This window comes from Carettochelys insculpta, chromosome 2 (genome assembly GCF_033958435.1).
Source record: "Carettochelys insculpta isolate YL-2023 chromosome 2, ASM3395843v1, whole genome shotgun sequence".
Classification (NCBI taxonomy): Eukaryota; Metazoa; Chordata; order Testudines; family Carettochelyidae; genus Carettochelys; species Carettochelys insculpta.
This window is the reverse complement of record NC_134138.1, coordinates 159,364,569-159,391,760: the sequence shown is the minus strand read 5'-3', so window position 1 is coordinate 159,391,760 and position 27,192 is coordinate 159,364,569. Positions and strand designations below refer to the sequence as shown.

General features: G+C 43.4%; 1 protein-coding gene across 2 annotated transcripts in view; it reads right to left on the bottom strand.

Annotated features, from left to right (window-relative positions):
* The window catches only part of GABBR2 (gamma-aminobutyric acid type B receptor subunit 2), a 776,613-nt gene that overhangs the window by 435,510 nt on the left and 313,911 nt on the right, over positions 1–27,192 (bottom strand). For both annotated transcript variants that reach the window (XR_012644212.1, XM_074985985.1), the window contains exon 4: positions 8,890–8,991. Coding sequence is in view for 1 of the 2 variants with exons in the window: in XM_074985985.1 (XP_074842086.1) it covers positions 8,890–8,991 (102 nt within the window). In the remaining variant the exon portion in view is untranslated. The remainder of the gene's footprint in view (positions 1–8,889; positions 8,992–27,192) is intronic.

Sequence of the window (27,192 nt, the reverse complement as noted above, 5' to 3'; positions counted from 1 at the left end):
TTTTTAGATGTCCACAACCAGGGCTGTGCTTAGGCACATACAGCATCCCAGCTCCACACAGCACCACTAAAGCAGGGGCACCATACAGGAATGCCACATTTAGTGGTGCCTATATTGCATATGCATAAGATGGGATGTTAAACAGCTGCGGCAGCCCTATCCCTCATCCACCGCTGAGCTGCACCCACACCCCATTCACCAGGCAGTGGCAAGCAGTGTGGATGCAGACTGGAAGACTCTGCAACAAAGTGGCAGTTTCTCCTTTATGACACTGCTTCTCTCGGGTTAGAGGTGTGGCCACTCTCTGCTCCTCCAGCCCAGGTTTTCATTGCTTGCCGTCCACACTCCTGCTGCCCTGAGGCTGCAGGTGAGCTTCCCTCCTTGTCCTGCTCCAGGGTTGCCAACTCACCTGGACCAGATGCTATTGCAGCAATTGGCATCTGGTCCAGGGGAGTTGGCAACTTCTTACTCCCCACAGCTTCTGCCCACTGCAGCCCTACCACGATGCAGCCATGTAGGGCTGTACCATTGGTAGGGACAGCCCTGTCTATGACACCTCTACATGCGACAACCCTATCCACAAGTTCTCTAGACCTCTGAAGCCTATAAGGCTGAAACCAGGAGTCAGTCCTTCACAGCTGTACAGATGTCAAAATGAATCAGACTGTTGCATGGTTCGTTATGAATTTGCAGGTGTTCAGCCACCTGGAAGTATCAAAGTGCACTCAGTTAAGCCTGATGTAGTTTCCATGGCAAGCTTTCTTACTGCCGTCTCCTTAGAACGTTGATTTGGTGCCATTTAATGAGATGCTAGTAACACTTTTGTTCAGGGATTCACAGGAGTTGCAGTCATTTCTAATACACTCAAGATGGCATACAGAATGAACACTCACTTCAGCAGTCTCCTGACCTTATTCACCTAGATCTCCTCAGCCCAGCTTCCCGGGGGTTGTACCAGAGGAGCTGGAACAATTTTTATAGGGGGGATGCTGGTGCTGGAAAGCACGTGTTTGGTTTTGGTTTGTTATTAATAGTTCACGTCACTAAGAATGGCAGCACCTCCAGTTCCAGCACTAATGGGTTGCACTACTCACTCAAATGGGTGGGAATATGCGAGGAGGAGGAGAAAGAGAAGAAGAAATGCTACTTATCAAAAACTGAATTTTCTGAGTTGAGCCCTGCACATCCCACCCACCTCCTGCAGAAGGAGGAATATGCCTAGACTCACTTTAAAGAGCTCCCGTTGCCAGTACACAATCTGAATTTTTCTTGCTCCAGCTTCTGAAAGCTGCTCTGTTCAATTGAGTAACTGGTTCATTCCAGGACTGTTGCAGAGTCGCCTTGATAGACATAGTCTCCTTCAATTTCATGTGTAAACCCTTTGATTGGCCCCTGAAGTTTGCCTTGAAGTAGAAGACCCTGAAAAAACAGCTTGCTCATCTAATCCCAGACATTTATTTTTTTCATCCTGCTCAACATGGTGGATCCAAATCAGGCACTGGGTTTTAAAAACATTAAAGTAATGGTCTTTCTAAAGCCTTATATAAAGATATTTACACCTATGATTGCCAGGTTAGGAAATCAATTGTGAATAGAGAGCAAGAGCCTTGAAGGGGCACTTTTAATAGGAACTGAGTATGACCACTGCCTTGTGGGATCACAGCAAATCAGCAGCATCACTGGAGTCATAACTCAGGATCTCCTGATTTCCAGATCTTTGTGAAGTCCACTAAACTTCTGCCATGATCTAGGAAAAAAGAGGCAAAATACCATCCACATTGCTCTAATGGGCTTTTTAAAGTACTAAAGCAAAAGTAGGCTTGATCTTGACAGATAAGATAAATCTTTTGTCTTCCTCAGACACTATGGAATAGATGATGTTTCTTTTAGGTTCTTTTCCATTTGCTGGAAGCTGTCCATTAGTTAACAAAATGAAAGCTGATACAAGTTGGCAAAGACAAGCTCCTAGCTCTGTTGCGTACGGTTGCTCTCTACTAATGGGATCAAATTGCCTCAGGGTATTCACATGACTTTCTGCTAGTCTCTGTTCCATCTGTACCAGCAATCACAGGATTTCAGCCTCAGATTACATGACAAGCAGTGCCTCCTTCTCCTTAAGTGGGGTAACCAGACTCCATAACATGGAAAAAGTAGAGTACCAACAAAATTTTAATCTAGAATAATCTTAGGTGGCCAGAGCATTTTTGTTTAGTGTGTTTCAGAAGTTCAGTTGCTCTGTTTCCTGATTAAAATCTGTATGCCTTTCTACAAGGATGTTGATTGGGTCATAGGGACTTAGAAACCAGCCAGACCTTTCCAAGTAGGGATTCCTCCAGTATGGGAGACCCGCAAATTGGTTCTTATGCCTTCCACCCCAACACCATTTGGCAATGGGAATGTGGTAGGGGCAAGATGGTGCATGGCTGAGGAACTGTTGCATACTATTGATAGGCTTGTGGCTAACCCCTAGGAAACTGGGACACGTAACAGGTGCTTGCAGGCTCATCTAAGATACAACAGGTGATCCATAGAACTACCCCAGAATTAGGGGAGCCACAGACAGATCTCTTGCTGCTCCCCCTTTCAGCTGTATCCAACGGAAACTAGGAGCAACTGGGAATATAAGCCATTCATTATTTCACATGTAGTGAAAGGCTTAACATGCTTAAAATCCATCTTCAAGCTTTTTGACATAGATCCACTTCTATGGTATATCATTTATTTTGGCCAGAATCATTTTGGTTCTATGTTCACTCTCTTTTAATGCAATGAAATTTTGCTGTCGCCAGCTGCAGCAATCTTTGGAGAAGACATAATTTATTCATAACTAAATGAAAGCCAGTGAGCTGTTTAGTGACAGATATGTATTAGATGCACTAGTACTAGCCTAGATGTCAGCAGTAAAGTAGATTATTCCCCCTTTGGCAGCCTGCACATGTCATAAAAATATAGTCTTCACAGTCAAAAACCTGCAAGTTGCTCCATTTGGGATACTGTATCTTAGTTACACATAATACACAACTATGTGAAGTCCTATTTATTGAAATGAACAACAAAGGCTATGTCTACACTAGCCAAAAACTTCGAAATTGCCAAGCAAATGGCCATTTCGAAGTTTACTAATGAAGTGCTGAAATGCATATTCAGTGCCTCATTAGCATGTGGGCAGCCACGGCACTTTGAAATTGATATGGCTCGCTGCCGCGTGGCTCCTTTTTGAAAAGACCCTGCCTACTTCAAAGTCCCCTTATTCCCATCTGCTCATAGGAATAAGGGGACTTCGAAATTGACGTGGCTCACCACCACGCAGCTTGTCCAGACGGGGCTCCTTTTCGAAAGAACCCCGGCTACTCTGAAGTGCTGCGGCCGCCCGCATGCTAATGAGGCACTGAATATGGATTTCAGTGCTTCATTAGTAAACTTCGAAATGGCCATTTGCATGGCCATTTCGAAGTTTTTGTCTCATGTAGACACGGCCAAAGTGTTCCTAAAAATTCAGACCTCTAGGAATTCACTCAAATGAATGATGGGGCTGAAAGGACCTTTAGGTCCTGGTACTGCAAACAATTATGCACATGCTTCGTTGAGGTCAGTGGAATTATTCCTGTGTATAAATTTAAACGTGTGTAAGTGTTTGAAAGATTGGGGTCCCAGTGTCCAAATGGTAAATAATGAGTAAAAATACATTTTAATTTGACAACCTCGTTAAAGTCCTCTGGACACTTTGCCAAAAATAACTAAAGCCAAAGTCAAATATTTAAGACAAAAGATCTATCAAAAATCCAATATCTGAGCTAGTAAGCAAGCACTTCATACACCCTATTCATTAACATATAAAAAGCATAAAACTTGAAACACTGAAATTAAAATGTAAATATAATACTACTGAGCTTTGCCTAGATGCCAGAAGTAATTTGTGTCGTGGAACATTGTATTCTGAGAGGAGCATTTGACAGAAAAGGACCCACTTCCATGGCACAGAGTGATCTGCTCCTTTAAAAAAATCTGGGACTTAACTGCAGCTGTACCAGATTTAGCCAATATCTATAGGTGGAGGAAATGGGAGAAGTTATGTGCTAGGGAGCATGTGCCTAAACAACCTCTAATGGGGTGAGGGGTAAGCGCGACCTGCAGGGACCTAAAAAGAGGACTCTAGGGGAAACTGGAACAAAGAAAGACTCCAGTCTTGGGAATCAGTGCTCTATGAAGAACAGGTATGGCTGTGTAAGAGACCCTGGAAAGGAGGCAAAGGAAACCTGAGGTTTTGGTTGTAGAAAGTACTTTAAAAATCCCACACATTTTTCTCTCTCTCAAATTGAATTGTTTATGAGCTTCTTCATCCCATGCTATTAAAGACAGCGTGGCCCACCCGCGCTACAATAACGAGTTTTCTACATATAAAAGCCAGGGCTGGCATTAAGCAGTAGCAAACAGGACACTTGCCCATGGCCACATGTCACAGGAATACCTGCAAAACTACATTGCTCAGGCTTTGACTTCAGGCCCATGCAACAGGCCTTTGGCTTTCTGCCATAGGCCCCACCAAGTCTAACACTGGCCTTGATTGGCTGACTCCCTGAAACCTGTTCACAGCCCCCTAGAGGTCCCTGGACCCCTAACTTATAACCACTGTCCTAAACTACAGCTCACAAATGAGTTATTTTAAGATGCCAACTCACAGGCAATTCATAGAACATAGCAAGACTTGCCAGTGTTGCAAGGTATCCACAGATCACATTGTACTTCTGTAAACCTTAATAAGTATTTTATCTTCCTCTGCATAACCATAATTGTAAATTTAAATGATGCTCTTTCAGCACATACCTGAATGTGTCTATTATAGAGAGAGAGATTTTTTGCTTTCTATTTTGATCTCTGTTAGACATTTTGATAGTAACTAGGTGCTAATTTACCTATACTACAATTATAGCTCATTGAAGAAAAGATTTCTATTCTCAGAAGTGAATGCTCACAAAATATATGCATGCACCAGAAGTGCACAGAAACCTTATATTCCTCACATACAAAACATGATTTCCTTGACAAGTACCCGTTAACTCAAATAGATGTGAACATGGTTTTAACAGGTGAATATCTGTAATTTGCATATATACCCTGGCCCCCTACAATTCCTCCAGTCTAACAGAAAGGAGGAGCTCAATGTTATTCAATGGGATTGATCACTGAAGGCGGGATATCTGCTCTAACACAGGAGAAATTTTGAAGGGCCAGGACTGGAGGCCCTGATGTGTGAAAATTTTACTTTTTCTTCACTTTTCACAATGTGAACAAGAGAAGCAGAAATACATGGAGGGAGGACAGAAGGTGAAATACCGACAGACATAGATTCTGTTAACATGAATTAAGAACTGTTTGATCTGCCAATTAATAAATGACATACTTACAGTATCCACAGCAAACACACTGATTAATAGATCTCTCATCTCAAGGTTACAACTCATATTTAATGGAGGACCAGTCTCATAGTTGAAATTACTATGGAAATCACTTCCTTGGAATATGTGTCCAATCTAACAGTAGATCAGATAGTAGGAGGGTAAAACAAAGCAGAGGTTGATGAAGTGATGAAGGACTCATTTGATCATTTGGAGAAAATCAAGCCTTAGGTGCAAGGATGCTATAGATGCAGAGTTCTGTTGATTCTCTAAGGGTATACCTAGGCTGCAGTTATAAAATCACAGACTGCCCATGGGTGACAGGGTAGGGACCACCCCCCATACCATTATCCTTTGCCCCCTCTTTTTACTCAGTTGGCAACACTGAAGCAAGCCTCACCCCCGCCGACAGAGTCAGCTCTTCCTCTTCCCTTTCCCTTGCAAGCAGACCTGCCAAGGGCAGAGGGGCAAATGGGGAACTTCCCTGGGACTAAATGATTCAAAGGGGCCCAAGTCTCCCAGCCACTGCTGCTACTGCTGCAGTAGCTGGACCCCCAGGCCTTTTGAATTGCTGTTGGAGTGCTATGCCGTGTGCTCCATGAGGCTCTGAGAACTGGGGGAGGGGGGGCACATTGTATTCAGTAGTGCGGAGGGCTGGCTGCCAGGCCCCACCCTTTCATTCCGAGGCCCTGATCATTCCGAGAGACTGCAGTCCCCCCGCCACCTCACACACACACCTTGCCCAGGGACCCACAAAGGATGTTGGCTCCCCTGCTTGCAAGAGAGGAGAATCTAGTTGGGATGAGGACCTCTTGCTCAGTCGCTTGATATTCAGCTCTTTGGGCTTAGTGTCTCAAAGTCTATTGCCCTTTCATTGGGTTTACCTTCTACCCAGTTCCTGGGGTGTCTTGCTTTGCTATCAGTCAGGGTGGATTTGGGAGCGGTATGTCTTTTGTCTGTCTCCTCAGGTTGGTCCACCTCTGTTACCAGCAGTCTCTGAGTAGAGCAGCCTGCTTTCTGTTCACCTCCCTTCCTGTGGTAAGTTTCCTCTTTTAAGCTGCTGCTCCTCAAGGGCGAACAAGTCTTGCAAGCATTCTTCCTTGAAACAGGCCCAGAAGACTGATTAATCTCCTCCATACCAATATGAGGGCATGTCTAGTCACATGTCCCACCCTTTAAGACAGGAATACCATTCAGGTATGGGTTGTCTCCATCCCCGATCTCAGGTGAAAAGAAATTGGCATTAGCATGACCCTTTCCTGCCCCACATTGTACTTAGTAACTACTTGCAATGCCAGGTACTATTTTATGCGGGGTTTGTATTCCTTATGTTCTAGATCCAGTGTAGGGCTGCGTGATTGGTAATTAGAGAGAAGTGACTATATAACAGGTAATACCTGAAGGTCTCAGTCCCCTGTTTGGAAGCTATTATCCCCTTTTCAATAACTGAGTATGAGTTTTCCATAGGAAATACCTTTGTACTTCAGTAAAGACCTGATGTTATTCTCCTCTGAAGTTTTGTGAGAGGACAGTGCCAAGACTGAAATCTGAGGCATCTATGTGTAGTATGAATTCCCAAGATATCAGAGCCATTCTAGTAAATCATCCACTACCTCACGGTTAGAAGTAGAGGCATCCCTCAAATGAAGCATGACACCACCATCCCCACCCCAGTTCCACCCTTCAGGCATAGGACCACTATGATCTGCTGTAACATTTCCCTTTGGAACTTCTGCTGCTGGATCATCAGTCCCCTCAGTAGCTGTTGGTGACTAGCCTGAATCTGCTGCTAGGCAGTCAACTGCCACAGCAACTGCTGTTGGAACTGCTGTTTCTGGGTAGTCTGGCTGCTTCTACATCGCTGCTAATACCACCTTTCTGATTCCATGTTGCATGGAACAGCTGAGCTCCATCACCTCTCAGCTCCCCCTGCACCTTTATTTTAAACCCTGTATCAGAATGTGACTGCACTCACCACCATTCTGAAAGTCTGAGGGGTCCCTAGATCCCCCTGGTCTGACTGACTTTTTACCCTCCCTATATTTACCCAGCTGGCAACACTTGGTGGAGCTCTCTGAAGTGACCACCCACGGATGGCTCCTCCTCTTCCCTTCCTTTTGAAAGGGAGGAGAATCTGGCTGGAATGAGGGCCTGTTTCTCAGAGAACCACTGGATATTCAGTTCTTTGGGCTTACTCTCACAAAGTCTATTTCCCTTTTGTTGTCACCCTCCCACACACACTTACTATAGTAGGAGTCTTCTTTTTAGCTCCTACTTCTCCAGACTGAACACGCCTTCATGTGGATCTTGTCAGCATGGAACAGACCCCAAAGAACTCATTAGCCTTCTCCATAGCTCTGTGAGGGCACATTCCTTCACACCATATCAGCTGACTTAGGCTTGGACTAATGAACCAGTTAACCGTGGTTTAGATGTTCAGGTTTGAGCTGGGTCTCAGACCGGAGCTGAAGTGAACTGGTAGAGACCAATTGCTGGTGTCCAGTGGGAGTGTAAACAATCTTTTAGGGTATTTCTATACAAGGTGAGGCAGCCCACAGCAGCAAGTCTCACTACTCAGGCTGATGGCTAAAAGTTCTTGGGGCTTCTGCTACATCACTAAAAATAGCAGCATAGATGTTATGGTTAGGGCTGGAGCTCAGTGTTATGTGGCAGAAATAAAAACTTAATCATTGCTCTTTAACAATAGGTATGCATGTGAGAGCACATAGGGGAGTGCCTTGTGGTACTTGTTTTGGGTTATTCATGTTTTGTATGAGGGTGGCATTGTTGGCTCCATGTTTAGGTGACTGTCTTTTAATTTTGTAACAAAATATAAAAGTAAACTGAACACAAGTAAAACAGCTTCTATGACACATTACTGGTAATACTCTGCATCCTTTTAATTATTTATTGGCACTCAGTTACCACGTGCCTAAGAAAGCATTGCAATAAAATAAGCAAGAATAAATAATTTTAATATCAAACTTATCCTGGAATAATTTGCTTTCTAGGAAACAGAATGGATAATTACCAGCAAAAAGTCAGTCCAAATCAACTGAAACCATCAGAAACATTTAAATTATATTACTGAATCATGACTTAGAGTCCTTTTCAAATAAACCACTATTGCCTACAGGTGTGTCTACCTATCTAGATTTAAGTTCCTGGTTTAAGTATTTAATGTTAAAATACCTATTTGCATGGTTTAACACACAGCACCTTCTACAAGCTTACTTACTTATTTCTGTGCTTAAATTAGGCACAGCATGAACGTTATGTACGTAATTGACTGACTGGGAACATGACTAGGCCTCAAAATTCCACTTGTTAGCACTTCAAGGTCTTTTGGCAAAATTAACTTATAAATTAATCCTGCTTCATCAGTTTTCTTGAAAAAAAATGTAAATAAAACAAGCAAATGCTATGATAGATGCATCACTGACACTTCTTCACACTCATTCCTGTTCACTCAGACTACAGCAATGGCACATACCTTGAGCTTTTTGACATTGGTGCAGGGATCGTTGGAGAAACTCTCGGTATCTGAAATTTCAATGTCTTCGCCATACAGAACATCGGTGAGATCGTTCCTCACCTGTTACAAAATGAGAAAAAAGGTAAAACTTATCAATAAACCCACAAAGAAGAGTGCAGATGGGCTCTCTTAAATCACTCCAAGAAGATTCAAACACATAAAAGAAGATATATGTACCAGTTGTATTTGTTTCTTCTAAAATGGGAATGCCACAGTTCAGTGCAAATGCACTTGTACTTCCCTCCTCCTAGTCTAGCAGGAACACCCACTCTCAGGCCTCCATCTTCCCTGCCATCACCTATATTGGAAGAAACCTGTGCCTCCTTTGTTCGTAAATGGGGCTATTCTATACTCCGCAGTTCCTGGGCCAAAGGGTGAACTCCCCACCAAAACAAACTTTCTAAACAGGACTGCTTGCTTTCTCTGTAAAGAGTGTAAGCTGTCTCATTGCTGCAATTAAGATACCACACAGCTCTTGGGCTGTGTCTACACTATAAAAATAACTTTGAAGTTACTTACTTCAAAATAACTTCAAAATTGAGTGTCTACACACACCCTACTTCAAAGTTAAACTTGGAAGTAGGGCACTACTCGATTCCCAGGAATGGAGTAAGGACTTCAAAGTTGGGCTCCCTACTTCAAAGTTAACTTTGAAGTAAGGTAAAATGTGTGTAGACTCTCTGCCGGCTACTACGATGTAGTGCCTAACTTCGAAGTTAACTTTGAAGTTCGTTCCAAGCGTAGACGCATCCTTAGTGAGCAAACATTTTTATTCATCAAGTAAAAGCATTACAGAGAAAACATATCAGAAACAATAAAAAGAACCTACACAGATGCTAAGAACTCTTCCCTGGCCTCCTGTGGAAGCAATCCTTCAAATTTGTGCACAGAGTCCCTCACGTTAAAATCACACCTGCCTGGTTTGCAAATCTAGATGTAGCAGTGCCCTGGTAGAGTAAACAAGTCTTTTGGAAAGTCTTTTAGGAAACTCTCCTACCAAACAAGAATGAGCAAGGGAGGTAAAAGAAGGAAAGTACGATCCTCTGGTTAAGATATGAGACAGGGACCCAGAAGACCTTATTTTTCCCCCTGGCTCTGCCATAGACATCCTTTGGTTTTTCTCACAAGTAATTTAAAGCAGAATTAGGGGAGGTGGGCCTTAATCTCTGTGCCTTAATTTCCTCTCTATAAAATGGGAATAATACTGTTCCCCCATTTCACATATGTGTTGTGAATGCAAATTCAGTAATACTTGGGCATCCCAAAAAACCAAAACAAAATCCTACAGCTGTGAAGGAAGATATTTGAGGGGCCCAAAGACTTCAGCAATGGGAGAGGTGTGGGAGACTTAGAGGAGTGTTGTGAGGAATTCAGGTAATATGGGAGAATAGGAATAGGGCCTTTGGCCAGGGAAAAATGCAGGCATGCTCCACCTCTGCTCTGTAGGGTTGGGCAAACAGCAGCTAGAATGACCAAGGGGCTGTACAAAAAGCAAGCTGCAGCAAGGCTAACTCTGCCCTTCTCTTGTCTGGTGATCACTAGCTGGCAGGGTGGTCTTGTGGTTAAGGTACTGGAGAGAAACATAGCACACTAGGGCCACAGTTGTTGGCCTCCCACATACTTCCTATTTGATCTCTGAGACTCAAAGTCCTTATTTGTAAAGTTCGGATATCGTATTTCCCTACCCCACATGGGTATTGTGATGACAAATTCACGGCGATTATGAGGTGCAGAATCTACTGATGTACTCATATGAGTAGCCACTCACTGATGTGAGTAAGACAGTCATCATCTGACACACAATTCAGTGATATTGATCCTTTATCAGACTGATTTGATCCCTTTTTCTTCAGGAGAAAGAATATCTGTTCTCTTTGTAGGAAAATATTTGAGGAGGATAATACAGGACTCATCTACCACTCTATTTTTGACTAATAGTTCAGCATTCCTGAAACAAGTATAGGTGTAGTTTGCTCAAAACCAAATCATAAATTTTCCTGCAACAAACTAAACCCACAACTTCTAGATTAATAATACCATTTAGCTTTCAAAAATAGTCCAGTGTTGCATGTGCGCGCTAAAGCTCTATATAAATACCGGCGGATAAAGCCTTTGTTGTTGAGGGGAAATTCTAATCCCACCAGATGTTGATCATGAGAGACTCCTAATGAATGAGAACTGGTCAGGGCAGATGGGTTATACAATCAGATATTTTACTGAGATTTCCTGCTGTAGAGATTTAGATTGTATTTTTTAACTGTTTTTCTAACAGATCTCCAGGGTAAATATAAGGACAGGGAAATAAAAATATAAAATTATCAAACCTAAATTAAAAGAAATAAACTGTAAAAATAATTTCTTTTGAGCATGAGAAAATAAGCATCAGGAGGCATTGTGAGGAAAGGATTACAGCTTCTGGGATTATTAAAAACAAAGGAATTTCAGCGCACAGGTTTCTTAAAACCTAAAACAGTAGCAATCAAACACAATTATCCAGATTTCCATTCCAGTAAACTGGATACATGACTCACCCATATTTATAGGCTCAAGTGAATTAAATGAAACTGACTTTTAAAAATGATTGAAAAAAGGTTCTGTTTAGTATTGCATGTATTAGCCATTTTCTTCACATGTAAGCCCCCAAATAGTGTTCAGTTGTACCTATGGAAATACACTAAATTACAGAGGGTTATACCAAAACAAACAAACAAGCAAAGAAAGAAAACCCAGTAGTCCTGGAGCACCTTAAAGATTAACAGTTTTGTTCGTTAGGTAATGAGCTTTCGTGGCTAAGAACCACTTTTTCAGAGTGCCTAATAAGTAAAATTGTTAGTCTTTAAGGTGCTGCATGACTGCTTGGTAGTATTTTTTTTCTTCTGAAGCTACAGACTAACACAGCTACCTCTCCAAGACTATTTACTACACAGGGTTATACAAGTATAACGAAGGACAGAACCTGGCTCAGAACACCAAAAAAACAGAACACGGGAATGTAGAGAAGCATGAAGACAAAAAAGAGTGACATTAAAAAAAGTTATCTGTAAGAAATATAGACACTGGGGAAACATACTGATGGGAAAGATTAATGAGGAGAGGTTTTTTTGTATGTTTTGGGTTTTTTGTTTTTGTTTTTGTTTTTTTGCATGAGAGTGGGGTTGAGGAAAAATTAAAAAGGGGGGAAACAGTAAATATCATTATTTTATAAATTGTTTGATTCAAGTCAGAGATTAAAGCCCAAGGTTTATGTGTATGTTGCGTTTTTAAGGTTCCAATGAGGGGATCATGGGCCTCAGCCTGGGCAAATGATCTGCGTTGGCGGACATGTCCAACAGGGGCATGGAGCCTGTCAGAAGCTACTTGTGAGATCACGGAGCATTCCAGTCATTTGGCACCTGTTCACCCCACTCAAAAATTATTTTGCCTGAGAAGAGTAGAGATTCCCTTGACTCTTCTGGTAAAGAGGTACTAGCTCAATTGCATGCGTGCAAGAGGGAAGAAAGAGAGAGACCCACAAGCTCCATTACTTCATAAGAAATCGTCCCCCGCTCCACACGCTTAGGGAAGGAAGGGTGGACCTGAGGGGAGAACATAGGAAACTTTCTTTAAAAAATTAACCTGTTGGGGTTACGTACAAAAAAATCTCTCCTCATTAATCTTTCTGATCAATATGTTTTCCCAGTGTCTAAATTTCTTACAGATAACTTTTTTTAATTTCACTCTTTGTTGTTTTCATGCCTCTCTACATTCCCGTGTTCTGTTTTTTCGTGTTCTGAGCCAGGTTCTGTCCTTGATTATACTTGTGTAACCCTGTGTGGTAAATAGTTGCAGAGAGGTAGCTATGTTAGTCTGTAGCTTCAGAATAAAAAAAAATACCACCAAGCACTCATGTCACACCCTAAAGACTAACAATTTTACTTATTAGGTACTCTGAAAAAGTGATTCTTACCCATGAAAAAGGACAGAAGACAATTTTTTTTTTTAGAAAACAGTGAATGCAGAAGAGGGTGGAGAGCAGAGGGCAGAGGCAGATGTCCTGGGAGGTGTTTATGGACAGCTGGGCACAAGGGTAATCAGCAAAGCACAGACAGATGCAATGCAAATCAGGGATCCTTAAAGAATAGTTTTATGAATGAGCAGACAGCCACACAAATCTGTTGCATTTAACTATTGTGACACCCTTCCACACACACTGATGTGTACCTTATCTTTACGAAAGCACCTCCAACTGCCCCCTGCCCCCATTTTAACCAATAAATGACATTGTGCTTTTCATATCATTTTTGCTTATATAGGGCACGGGGGTGACCTTGTCCCTCCCCCACTCTGGGGCCCCAGTGAGAGGAGACCAGGGAACAGGTAAGGAGGCCATTTGATTGTGCATGCTGTGGAGGGGGCCATCTGCAGTTCCAGCAAGGATCACTTTAAAATGTAAATGCCATGTGGTGGTGGGGAGGGGACGAGCCCACCTGCCACATGGTGGGGTGGTGGGGGAGCCACGTAAAGTGTAGAAAACAACTTTCTCAGCCTCTCCTGCTAAATTATTAGCAGGGGGAAAGTCTTCTAAAGCACTGAAACCCCATGCAGGACAAGACGTGCCGGTGTCAGGAAGCAGGGTCTGCACAGCCTGGCAGCCATGTGGTGGTGGTGGGGGGAAGGCACAATCCACATGGGGGTGTGGGGGAGGCTTGATTTTCACCCAGCACTGCTGAACATCCCTGGTGTAACGTTTCTCCAGCATGCCCTGGGAAATCTTCCCATAAATGTCCGCATTTCTGTTGGTGATTAGCAGTTTACTCAGCACAGATTCATCCCCCCACCACAGAAATGAGATCCTGGATCTCCTGATGGCTCCATGCTGGGACTCTTTTGTGACCCTGAGAACTCTCTGAACTCATGGCTAGATGCAATCGCTCCTGTGGTGTGCTCCTGAAGTCTGCTAGCCATGCTGGGAAGAAAGAAAATGAATTCAAATCCCTGGGCTTCCTGTTACTTGCTTCCTGCACACCTGGGCTACGTCTACACGTGCACCCAACTTCGAAATAGCTTATTTCGATGTTGCGACATCGAAATAGGCTATTTCGATGAATAACGTCTACACGTCCTCCAGGGCTGGCAACGTCGATGTTCAACTTCGACGTTGCTCAGCCCAACATCGAAATAAGCACAGCGAGGGAACGTCTACACGCCAAAGTAGCACACATCGAAATAAGGGAGCCAGGCACAGCTGCAGACAGGGTCACGGGGCGGACTCAACAGCAAGTCGCTCCCTTAAAGGGCCCCTCCCAGACACACTTTCATTAAACAGTGCAAGATACACAGAGCCAACAACTAGTTGCAGACCCTGTATATGCAGCACGGACCCCCAGCTGCAGCAGCAGCAGCCAGAAGCCCTGGGCTAAGGGCTGCTGCCCACGGTGACCACAGAGCCCCGCAAGGGCTGGAGAGAGAGTATCTCTCAACCCCCCAGCTGATGGCCGACATGGAGGACCCCGCTATTTCGATGTTGCGGGACGCGGATCGTCTACACGTCCCTACTTCGATGTTGAACGTCGAAGTAGGGCGCTATTCCCATCCCCTCATGGGGTTAGCGACTTCGACGTCTCGCCACCTAACGTCGATTTCAACTTCGAAATAGCACCCAACATGTGTAGACGTGACGGGCGCTATTTCGAAGTTACTGCCGCTACTTCGAAGTAGCGTGCACGTGTAGACGCAGCTCCGGGGAGCAGCAGAGGTAAAGTGATGACCAGAAAGGACACAATGGGGGCAGTGTGAGATACTTTTGGAGACTAAAAAAATCGATTTTAATAACACTTTCATCTGCATTAGCATAAGATCACCACTGAAAAATCGATGTTGGCATTACTCCTGGTGAAATCGTGTTTAGAAAAGGTGACATTAGAGTCTCTTAAAATCAACCTGATGAGCCCTCTGGTGAAGACTGACACTTTATATAATCGACCTAAGTCCATTAAATTTGATTTTATCCCATAGTATAGACCAGGCCTGAGTTTAGGGAACAAGAAACTAGAGTAGCAATATATAATGTGCAGTTAATCAAGGTCATAAGCAACTAACTGGAGCTCAGCATATAAATAGGCCAAAATGAGGTGATCACTGGGAGAGAACGAGCAAGGTGCCCGTATATACCTTGCTTGGGGCAACAAGTCAAAGGAGCTTAACTGTTCAGACCGGCAAATACATTGTGCGCACCTCAGTGCATGGGGAAAATAGAGGCCACAACCTCCTGGCCAGCACTATAGGTCTGTGTAACAGGTGAACTGCATAGTATGCATGCATTGGGCATACTGTGAGCATTGATTATAAGGCTTGTAATAAGTACTAGCTGAGTGAATAGCCCTGGTGTTTTCTGGCTCCTTTTGGACCAGTTTGGATGAGTTTGGATTAACTCGTACACATGACACAAGAATTGACAGACTATTCTGTAAGGGACAAGAAGACAGCTGGATGGTGTGCTTGTCCTTTTAGGGTAAAGATATGTCACTGCAGCATTTGCTGGGCTCCTGAAGACAGCAGGCAAGGCGTGATATACATCAGCATGAATGATAGTGCCTCAGCTGATAGCCCACAGATCGCTGAAGATTCAAGAATTTTAAAGAAAAGCAGTAAAGGAGGAGAGCACAAGCAGTGATCTCTAGTATTCCTGTCTCATGAGCAACAGAAGACAGATGATATTACAGGTGAACTATTGGCTACGTAAGTGGTAAAGAGTGGAGGGTTTTAGTTTCATGGAATACTGGGCACATTTGGAGGGGAGGGGAAACTATGGTTGGTCTACACTCACCATGGAAGATGGAACGCTTACGTTTGATCTTCTAGGGTGCTATTTCACATATGTGTGAAACGGTGCGTTCCATGCATGTGTGAAAAGGTGCGTTCCATGGTCAACATCAACCCTGGAACTTCTTTTGAGCAACATGGTATTAAGGAAGGTTGATGGGAGGAGTGCTCCCATCGACCTTCTGCCGTGAAGACAGGCACGGAAGTCAACGGCTGCAAAGTCAATTTTTGGTACACAATTGGTGTACCAAAAATTGTGGAGCAGCCGTTGACCTTCCAGGTAAGTATAACCTCCAATTCATCAGAAGGGGAACCAATATTCTGGATGATAGACAAGTTAGAGTAACCAGGAGAGCATTAAACTGGCAACAAAAGAGAAAGGGTGTAAACATAATCACAACAAACAGACATATAACTCAGATTGCTTATGTGATATTATATCAGATATTTTACCATAAATTTAAAGGAACAAGATATTAAGGAGAGAAGCAATTCTTTAACTGCTTGTATTCCAGTGGTAGAACACTGGGGTAATTAACAAGAGGAATGAGAAATGCTCATTTATGGAAAGAAATGGGACACAACACTTACATGGTGTAAGAAGAGTCACAGGATCAGAATGGTAAAATCAATAGATGTATCGTATTCAGGAAGAAAACCTTAAAACGGAGGGAAGTGGTGTGACACTATACAGCAAAGATACTGTTACTTTTTTCAGAATAACTAACAAGCCAGAAATGCAGGAATGTTCCTGGAGCAATGTTCTAGCCAACAAGTTATTAGAACTGGGCAGGGAGGGGATGGATTGTTATGTACCACCAAGCCAGACTAGAGAAGTGATTAACAGCTCTTTAAACATCTATACAGTAGGGTCTCAACATTCATGAGGGTTCAGCGTTGAGAACTCTTCTGAATGCTGAATTTCGTTAATAGCATTTTATCCCATCAAGGAGACAGGAATCGTGAACGCTGAGCCGATCCTTCCCTCCCCCTTCACAGGGGAATCGCCTGACCCCACCACGGCAGTGATGGCTGGAGCTGAGCCTCTCCTTCCCTCCCCATTGACAAGGGATTGCTTGACAAGGGGGAAGGAAAGAGCAGCTCAGCTCCAGCCGCTGTTGCCGTGGCAGGGCCAGGCAATCCACCTGCTTGCGAATAATTGAATTCACGAATGTTAAAGTCGCGAATGTCACCACCTTACTTATATAGCATGTCAAAAGCAAATCTGAGTTATTGTGGGAAAATTAAGGCTGAGGAACACGGGCTGGAGGTCTGAAGCTATCACTAAGAACATTAGAATTTCTAAAAAAATATGGATGACAATTTTCTAACAGTAGTATTGCCCATTTTTCAAGATAACTCCATAATCTGACAGATTAATTAGTCAGTGAAATAAACGTTTGTGGCTGCCTACGTTTGAGTGATTACTACGTAATTATATTTGTTATATGCAAACTGTAGTCATGATCAATAATGCATATGGGTGTTGTCTCAAAAAGGCCAAATTACTGAAACAGAAAGTAATAATTCTAAGCAAGACATATGGTGGGGGGGAGGAAGATAATTTAAACAAGACAATGGGAATTGGTTAAAAAAAATTTACAAGATGCCAAAAAACCTACAATCTTAAATCATGGAAGAGGGCTCATTTGGTTAAAAAAAAGAAACCTGATTAAGAAAAAGTGTAAGGAGCAATAATATTTATATATTCATAGATTGCCATCATAATGAGATAATTTCTACTCCAACAATAACTAGGGATGATGATAAACAGTAACTGCTAATGTTAAACATTTTTAAATCATCAGGACTGGATAATTTGCACTCAGCAGGAGTTGAGAATTCACCAAGGAGATCTCTGGCTCACTGATGTTGATATTTAACAAATCTTGCAATAGTTGGGATGTTCCAATTGACCAGAAAGGACTCAGGTAAACAGATAACCTATAGTTTTGCAGGTAAGTTGTTTCACATTGATCCTGACCAAAATCATGGTAATGCTGGTAGGATGCAAACAGTAAAATATTAAAAGATGGTTGCATAATTAATGCCAATCAGCATGGTTTTAACACAAATAGATCCAGCCAAAAACTTGACATAGTTTTTGATGAGGCTATAAATTTGTTTGACTTGTTGACATAATAGACTTCTGCAAGGCTTAATACCACATGACTTCGTGATTAAAAATGTCACTATACAAAATCAATAAAGCACATTTTATACTACTTACAAAATTGCTAACAAACAGCTCAAAATGATTGTAAATGGGAATCATATAACAGGGGCATTTCTTCTGCATCTGTTTTGTGCCCATTAGCAGAACACAGTAATCCCCCAAGATTCATGTAAGTCAGGGGTTTGAGCAGTGGGTTCGGGTGTTGGAGGGGGACAAGGGAGGTTAAGCCTAGGGTGGGGTTAGGGCTGCAGGAGGGGATTGGGGGGTTAAGCTGAGCTGGGTTCACAGGGGTTGGAGCTAGGTCTGTGGGGTTTGGGGCCACGGCCATGGGGCTCGGAGGTGGGCCTGCCGGGGTTGGGGCTGGATCCAAGGGGGTTGGGGCCAGGGTGCATGGCGGTGGCTGGAGCCGGGGCTGCAGTGTCAGCTGGAGTCAGGGCATGTGGCAGTAGTTGGAGCCAGGGGCTGCAGTGGAGGTTGGAGCCAGGGCACTTGATGATGGCTGGAGCCAGGGGCTGCAGCGGAGGCTGAAGCCAGGGTGTATGGCAGAGGCTGGAGCCAGGGCTGCAATGGAGGCTAGAGCCGGGGTGTGCAGCAGTGGCTGGTGGCCCCCACCCATCCCTGGCGGCACTCACGGAAAAGCTGGCTGCTGCCAGCTCTGTTCCCCTTTGAAAAGGGATCTCCTCCCCACCCCGCACCTTAGTGTATCTCAAGGGTTTCCTGTATAAAGAAAGAATCAGGGGTCAGCCATGTAAAAGCGGGGTCACCTACTCTGGATTCGTGGACTCTGAGACCTTACTGTATTCTGTTTGATCCTGATGTCCATACTTTAGAAAGGAAGCTGACAAATTGGAAGGATTCAGAAACAAGCTACAAGAATATTAAAAGTCTGGAAAAGCTGTCTCACACAGAGATACTGTGGAAGAACATTCCATTTAATTTATGCAAGAGAAGGATAAGAATTGACTTGATCATGCTCTACAAGTCCCTACAAGGGTTCAAAAGTCACTGAAAGTCATTGGGACTCATGTTCCTAAATCAATTTTGTGTTTTCGAAAATCCTACCAATTATCTCCACTTTGTCAAGTTCTTTTACCCCAGGTACACTTATTATCCATTTTGGCTATGTCTACACTATCCCAAAACTTCGAAATGGCCATGCAAATGGTCATTTCGAAGTTTACTAATGAAGTGCTGAAATACATATTCAGCACCTCACTAGAATGCCGGGAGCCACGGAACTTTGAAATTGCCGTGGCTCGCCGCCGTGTGGCTTGTCCAGACGGAGCTCCTTTTCAAAAGGACCCTGGCAACTCAAAATCCCCTTATTCCTATCTGCTGTTAGGAATAAAGGGATTTCAAGGTTGCCAGGGTCCTTTCGAAAAGGAGCTCCGTCTGGACTAGCTGCGCGGTGGTGAACCATGTCAATTTCGAAGTGCCGTGACTGCTGGCATTCTAATAAGGCATTGAATATGTATTTCAGCGCTTCATTAGTAAGCTTCGAAATAGCCATTTGCATGGCCATTTCAAAGTTTTGGGCTAGTGTAGACACGACCTTTGTGAATTAAGTGATACAAATAAGGAAGGGTTTCTGGGTACTTCGAATATAAGCACTTGATAGAACAGAAGATTGTGATTCCCCGGTGCATTCTGGGTGAGATCTCAAAATGGAGTACATGCTGGTGGTGCAGCAGCAGTAACACGCATTGAAGCCTTCTGAACAGTGCAGGCCTCCTGGCTCTGGAAGATTTTCCTTAGAAGAAAGAGAAGTAGGCTATTTGCTCCACCTTTCCCCATCTCACACATGCAAACATTGAAGGAAAGGTGTCATCTTACAGGCTATGAAGGAGGTTGTGGCAAAATGCAGCGTAGATTTTTTTTTTTCAAACTGGGCCAATCTTTCAGCAAACCTGAGCCATGCTCCGGGATTGTCTCAACTGGTATCTACTTTCATTATTAAAGTTAGAGTTATGCTAAAGGTTTGATATTTATAGGTTTTAAATTATTCAGAGAAGGGATTCTATATTGCTCAATGAACAACAATGGAATCATAATGACAGTTACCCCGAAAAACAGCGTATCCAGGAGATGCAAAGGAACAAACTGCAAAGAGGGTGGTGACTTTTGCAGTATTCTGAGGTATTTGTTCTGAACAAAGAAAATATGACAAATATCAGTGGGAAATTACACATCGCTGAACTATTCATTTATGAGTTCATCTACAGTGCATATGGACAGCATGACCACATTGACCTCTGGCAAATATGGGACAGTAGCCTCTGGGGATGCAGGGCTGCTGTCCCATGTCCGGGCTCCTTGGCGATGGAGGGCTTCTGCTCCCTGGTGAGGGAAGATGGGGGGCTCTGCAGCCTTCCAATGAGAGGCACTGGAGGATGGGGTCTCCACTCCACAAGCTCCTGGCGTGGGGTGGGGGTGCCAAAAATAGGGGCTCTGCAGCAGGGATCCCTAGCAGCAGAGGCTGCCATGCTGGGGAAGAAGGTAGCTACCCCACAGAGGAGCTTCCCTGCAGCAGAAGCTGCCTCCCCAAGGCACAGCATGCTGAGGAATGAGGCAGCCACCCTGTGGTACAGCTCACTGGCAAAGGTGGCTGCTGTCATGGGGTGCCAGGGAATGGGGCAGCTGCTCCACAGAGGAGCTCCCCTGCAGCAGGAGCTGCTGCCCCAAGACGGGGCACAATGGAATTGGACAGCTGCTGCCTCAGGACACCGGATGCCAGGGAACAGGAGCCCTGCAAAATATGGGACAATTTGCCCATTGTCTTAAAAAAGTTGGGATGCCTGTGAGACAGCTTAAATAAGGGACTTTTGCAGTAAAAACAGGACCAATGATCACCCTACATATGGGATGCCCAAAACTTTTGTGAGTGAGCAGCTTCCATGTGACTCAACTAGTGGTAGATAGACGTGGGAGAAAGGGGATGACTTCCCCATGAGCTCTGGGAATTTCTGTATTTGAGAGGTCTCTTCCTGAAAACTCTTCAGTGCTCCTCCTATGTGCATGGCTAATAGTAAATTTTTGAAGAGAACTGGGCTGTCTGTACCCCTCCAGCAAAAGAGTATAGAGCTAGGAACGGGGTGACCCCACCTGACCAGGGGATAATGCAGGTTAATAACCGGAGCGCCTCATCCTGTAACTGGACTTTTGGTTCAGGTGCCATTTATAGTTGCCAGATCCCCAAAAACTAGGTATGTGGCAACCCTAAATGGCACCCAGACGTAGAAGCCAAAAAAATGGATTTCCCTGCTAAAAAAAACAGACAGGTGGCAACCCCTAATTCTCAAAAGCCTAGTCGACAAGGGCTCCCCATATAAGCCAGAAGACACCTCCACTCACATATTATGAATCATCTCTAACAAAGAAAGGGTGGTCCTGAATAAGATTAATCTTTGAGACACAATAAACTGGAAACCAAAAAAACCAAACCTAGACTTGTCCTTCCCCTGTCATGATGGAGAAGTGACAAAGTGGGGCCAAAGGTAATTAAATAAAGGACCAATTCATCGTACTTCCGGAGTAGCAGGATTATGTTCAGATGTGAAATTAGAATTAGCATTCTTCCCATATTCATTATTGTTAAATAATTGTGACAGCATATAAAAAGAGATTTATTATCTGGTAATGTAAGATTATTTTACAGACATGGTTCAAGTTGATTTTTAAGAACACCTCGTGCAAAGAATTAATATTAAAGCAGCTGAGAAATTATTCATGGTTTTGTCATTTGTTACTTTGCTACATTTACAAAAGAATACACATCAAAGAAGTGTGTAATTCAAGTCTTCATTGAAGTGAGAGAAACATGTATTTCAAGCTGTTAGGTATTGTCTTATTCTGTTTTGTATGATGCAATATTTGTAACTTTATGTATTACTAATAATAGAGTTTATATTAAGTTTGAAAACCTTTAATAAACACACAGGTTAATTATAATGGAATGATCTGCTCAACTCACTGCAAAAGTCAGCACAAGAATCTTCAGCCAGTAAATTTGAACTGTCTAAACTTTAAGGGCCTGATCCTGAATTAAACGGAAACATTCCTGGGAGCGAAGAAAACCAGTACCTGCCTGGATTACTTCACAGGATTCTGCCCTAAGGACTGAAAACTAAAATTAATCTTAAAGGTAAATATAGCAAACCCACTTCTCACACACTGGGTTTTTTCTACCCCCCTACCATCTGGTTTTACCCTGTTGGACTGTTTCTGAAGGCATGCAGCTGTACTGTAATGTAGGAGAGTGAAACTGGCTATTAATACATTTGATAGAAGTCTAATGGTTTAATTGCAACAGACTCAGGGGACTGCACTAATATTTATGAAAACCTCTGTGTATCCAGGAGACAGTGATTACAAGCTGAAAACTATGAATACAAATCTCTGTGGGAAATCAGAGAAAGTGAGTGTTTATTTTATAGAAAATGGCATGGTAATTTGATGAAGGGGCAGATTACAGAACACACACCTGGGTATTCAAAAGTAATGTAAATTCTTAATATCTCAGCCAACATTTTATATCACAGTCCAAACATCATAGATTTTCATAATGAAGTTGGTTTATTGTTATTAAACTTTAAAAATCTGGTAATATTGCCCAGTAAGAATATATCCTGATTTATGTATACTGCTTGCTCTTTTTCATTTAAACTTTGAGGACAGCTCAATCAAACCGAAACTGTTACTGATTTACTTTCTGTGTGACTACATATGCTATTCCAAAAGGTTTTGTTGTGATCCACTTTATAAAAAGCATTGCTTGTTATAATCTGATGGAGTTTCTGGGCACAGCTAAGGAAAGCAATCCAGGGTACCTTTGCTTAAAACTGAGCCACTTACAGCCCCAGGCTGGGATTTCCTTCTCACTAAACAGCCACAAAAGTATCTCTGCCAGCCCCACTGGCCAGCCAGAAGCCACACAAGCAAACCCACAGATTTCCCAGCTGCTAGACCAGCCTAGACCAACAGCCCCATACTCAGGTGAGAGGTTCTTAAAATATATTTTACCACCACCACACCGATTCTTCCAGGCCCCAAAGGGTCTGGCCACAGTCCCAGGTCAATATATACATGGATCTTACCCAAAACAACACACCTGCTAATCCTTCAGATCTAAGAATCTAAAGGTTTATTAATATAGAAAGAAAGAACAAGATGAGAGAGAAAATCATCAAAATGATACTTTACACACATCAATTACAGGTATTGATGCAGGTCAGTGATGTTCTATGCTGATTCTTGGAAGTCTCTGAAAGTATACCCCATAGGGGGTTTGATTCTGGGTTACATAGTCTTAATTACTGGAGAACTAGAGATCTGGCAAGCTGAAGCCAGCATGCTGGAACATGGAACTTTGGAACAGGAGCAGGGACAGGAACCAAAATGGATGCTGCTAGGTCCCTTTTATAGGTTTTTCTTGTGGGGGGAAAAAGTCCTTTCTTCTTCCCACCAGGCACTGGAGAGTCAGGGTCACCTGACTCAGGTAGGCCGCTGTAGCACTCTGCCATTGGATGCATCCCAGGTGACAGTCCCAAATTCCTGAGATGTTTATCTGACATCTGGGAATTTGTTCCTTTGTCTTAATCCAACAGCCTGGCTGGGGAGCAGTTCACACCTCCTACTGTGAATCTTAGCCCTAAAACATTTCTAACACAGCTATGGATCTAAAATGACCTTCATCTGTAGAATATGTTTTCTGATATTATCTATGTTCCCACCTGGTATTAGTAATGAAAAGTGAGATAAAAAATTTGCTGCTGCATTTAGCTGTTATTAATAACTCACATTCCATACTGTCACCTGGTACTGTGCTCTGAGGCATCCTGATAAGACCACTCCAGAAGTTCAGTCCTGTTGTCTCTGATGTTGTAAAAATGTACTAAAGGCCACTCAGGTTAGCCAGGATATTATTCAGTGTAATAACCTCCATGACACAGTTATTTCAGAATATAATCTTTATGAATATTCATACAACCTCCTGTGATATGCATTCAGATAAAACCCGTTCTCTGGGTCCTATTGAAAGGTTCCTGTTCTGAAGGTCTGATATCAGTAAGAACCATTAAAAAACTTTTCCTGATGTGACTGAGTCTGCTTCTAAATTTTAAGAAATAATTTCTTCAATGAAAATATTTAAGAATAGGGATTCTAACAGAGTTATAAAGACCATATAACCCTAGAGAATCCATGCCAATTTGATCATCAGATTACATGACATATGTGAGGACATGCATTGGCTTTTTGGAATTTCAGGGGAAACATACTTCAGTATAAAGCATTTCCTCAAGGATGATGGCAAGAAATAAAACTGACTATCCATTCAATAGTATAGAAATATATCAAGAACCATGGAAGGTTAAGAAATTATGTTTGCTTATACAGTTTCCTTGATACCTTGACAATTTACCAACCAGGAGGTAAGTACCTTGCTTTAAACTTTGCAGTCTTAGGCTACGTCTACACTATGAGATAAATTCAACATTCACTAAATTCAAATTTTTAACCTCATTCTTATGAACTTGAATTTAAGTGTCTACAAACCTTCTGGAAAATCGAGCCACCATTTCTCTGTGTTGAGTTTCAGTGTCCCCATTTGCCTTATCCAAGGTCTGCTGCATGAGCAGTGCACAGGCACCTACCTCACAGTGCCTTAGCCCCAGCTGCTTGTGGGTGTTTCATGTCAGAATCCCAGAATGCAAAGCACTGTCCCAGAATTCAGAGCATCCAGTAATCGTGTGAAAATGAATGGGAGAGTGTGCCATTTTCTCCAGCACAGCGCTACTGCAAGCATGGATGCCCAATTGTTTCAAGTCATTGCACACACTGTTGCAGCAACTTCCTGGAGTGTTGCTTAATTTTGCTTTCTATTACAAAGCAGAGTGATGGTTCAGTATGACAATGACGATAACGATACTGGTTTTGAAGAGCAAATCTTTCAACTGTGGTCCAAGAACTCACAAATGCTGGTTGCCCCACATGCATTGCTGATAGTAGAGTAGCAGTTTTGAGACCAGCACACACTGGTGGAACTACATTGTTTTGGAGTCCTGGGATGACCAGCAGTAGGTGCAGAACTTTCGCATGTGCAAGTCCACTTTTATGGAACTTTGTGATGTGCTGGCCCCCACACTGAGGCGCAACAACACAAGAATCAAATTGGCTTTAATGGTTCAGAAGAGAGTGGCAATTGCTCTGTGGAAGTTTGCAATGCCTGATATCAATCAGTCAGTGGCAAATCAATTCGGGGTGGGCAGATCTACGATGGGGTCCATGGTGTTGCAGGTGGCTTGTGCAATCTGTCAGTGTCTCCTCAGGAAGACCATGACCCTGGGAGATGTAGAGGCCATAGTGGATGGATTTGTTGCCATGGGGTTTCCTAAATGCAGTGGGGAAATAGATAGCAGGCAAATCCCCACATGGCCCCGGACCACCTGGCCTCTGAGTATATAAACAGAAATGGATACCTCTCCATGGTTTTGCAGGCATTTGTAGATCACAAATGTCATTTCACCAACATCAGCATGGGATGATTGGGGAGGGTTCATGACACACGCATCTTCTGAAATTCTGGTCTGTACAGAAAGCTCCTGGATGGGACATTTTCCCAGACTGGAAAATCCAGATTGGCAACATGGAGATGCCTATTGTAATATTGGGTAACCCTGCTTACCCTCTGCTCCCTTGCCTTATGCAGTTCTACACAGGAGTCCTGAACTGCAGCAAGAAAAACTTCTATCAGAGACTCAGCAGGTGCAGAATGGTGGTGGAACGCACCTTTGGCTGTTTAAACAAGAGGTTCAGATGCCTCTTGACCCATTTCGACCTTTCTGAAACTAATGTCCACACTGTGATTACACCATGTGTTATTTTGCATAACATTTGTGAATCCAGGTGGGAAAATTTCTCATCCATCTGGAATACCAAGGCTGAGGCCATGAGCAAGTCTTACTCACAGCCGCCTACCCGGCCATTCACCACTATCCATGCACAGGCTGCAGCAATAAGGGACACTTCAAAATATAGCTTCATGAATGATCTGTCACACATATGATAGTGATGTATTTCTGTGTTGTAATCCCAACCAAGCCCCACTCCCCAAATTGATTTGTGCTCCCTACCTAACGTGAACGAAAAAATCAGACTGCGTCTTACTGAGAGAATGCTTTCATTTGGTGGTAAGGAGCTAAGTTGCAGGAAGTAGAATGGATGTCAAGGGAGGGTTATTTTCCTAGAAAATGGCGCCTGGGCTTTCAGCTGTCTACCCCCCTCCCCGGCTGGTTCCCTCTGTGACCAGTCCTCTGTGGACCTTGGCTTAGCAGCAGGGACCTGTGCTTTCAGCTCTGCACACACACCTCCTGCCAAGTTCCCTGCAATGAATTGTGCACTTTACCACTCATGCATGCCAAAAAAATCACACCAAGCTCAAAAGAATAAGTTTATTTTGCAGGGAGGAGGAGTTGAAGCAGCAGAAAAAGAGGACTTGTCAAAGGTGGTGGAATAACCTTTTGCAGTAGCCCCGGGGGCTAGAGCAGCAGGCTGTTCTTGCCCTCTCTTCCCGTGTTCGGGGACTGTGACGCTGAGGGGTGGACCTGTATTTAGGGTACTCCAGGCAGCAGTCAGTGGAGCCCACAGTCTGCATTGGAAGTCCCTAAGCAGTTGCAGCATGGAGTGCAGGACCCTGGTTTGGTTACTCTCTGCCATTACAAGCTTTGCTGATTGCTCTTGCATTTTCTGCTGCCACTCAGCTGTAGTATGAAGCCAGTGAGCTGTACTCTGCCAACACTGAGCTGTGTCCCTTGTTATCTTACTGGTTTCTGACTCAGAAAGCTCCATGTGCTGTAGGATCAGACCCTGATTGCACCTTTTTTGCTTTCTTGCCCTGCCTCCCATGCTGGGGATGGCAGCTGTAAAGTAAGTGAAGACCAAAATTAAGATACAATTCAGACAAACTGCTTCACCATGGAATAAATGGGTCTCTGTCTCTCTTATCAGGGAAAGTTTCTTTTTGCAAGGCCACTTAAGGCTTATGAAGGATGGGATTTGAAGCGTGCATTGCACAATCCTTCATTTACCCTAATCTATCCAGAACATTTTATTGTGGACATGGTAAGCTGATGGCTGCAAAACAGGGGGAGCTGTCCGGTGTCCTGGGGCTGGGGAAAATCTTTTTTCAGCCATTCCTGGAGCAATCCTCTACAATGAGAGAGGCCCACAGAGCCTGGCAGCGGCATGGCAATAGAGGATGGTGGTGAAGGGCTCAATTCCATTCACAT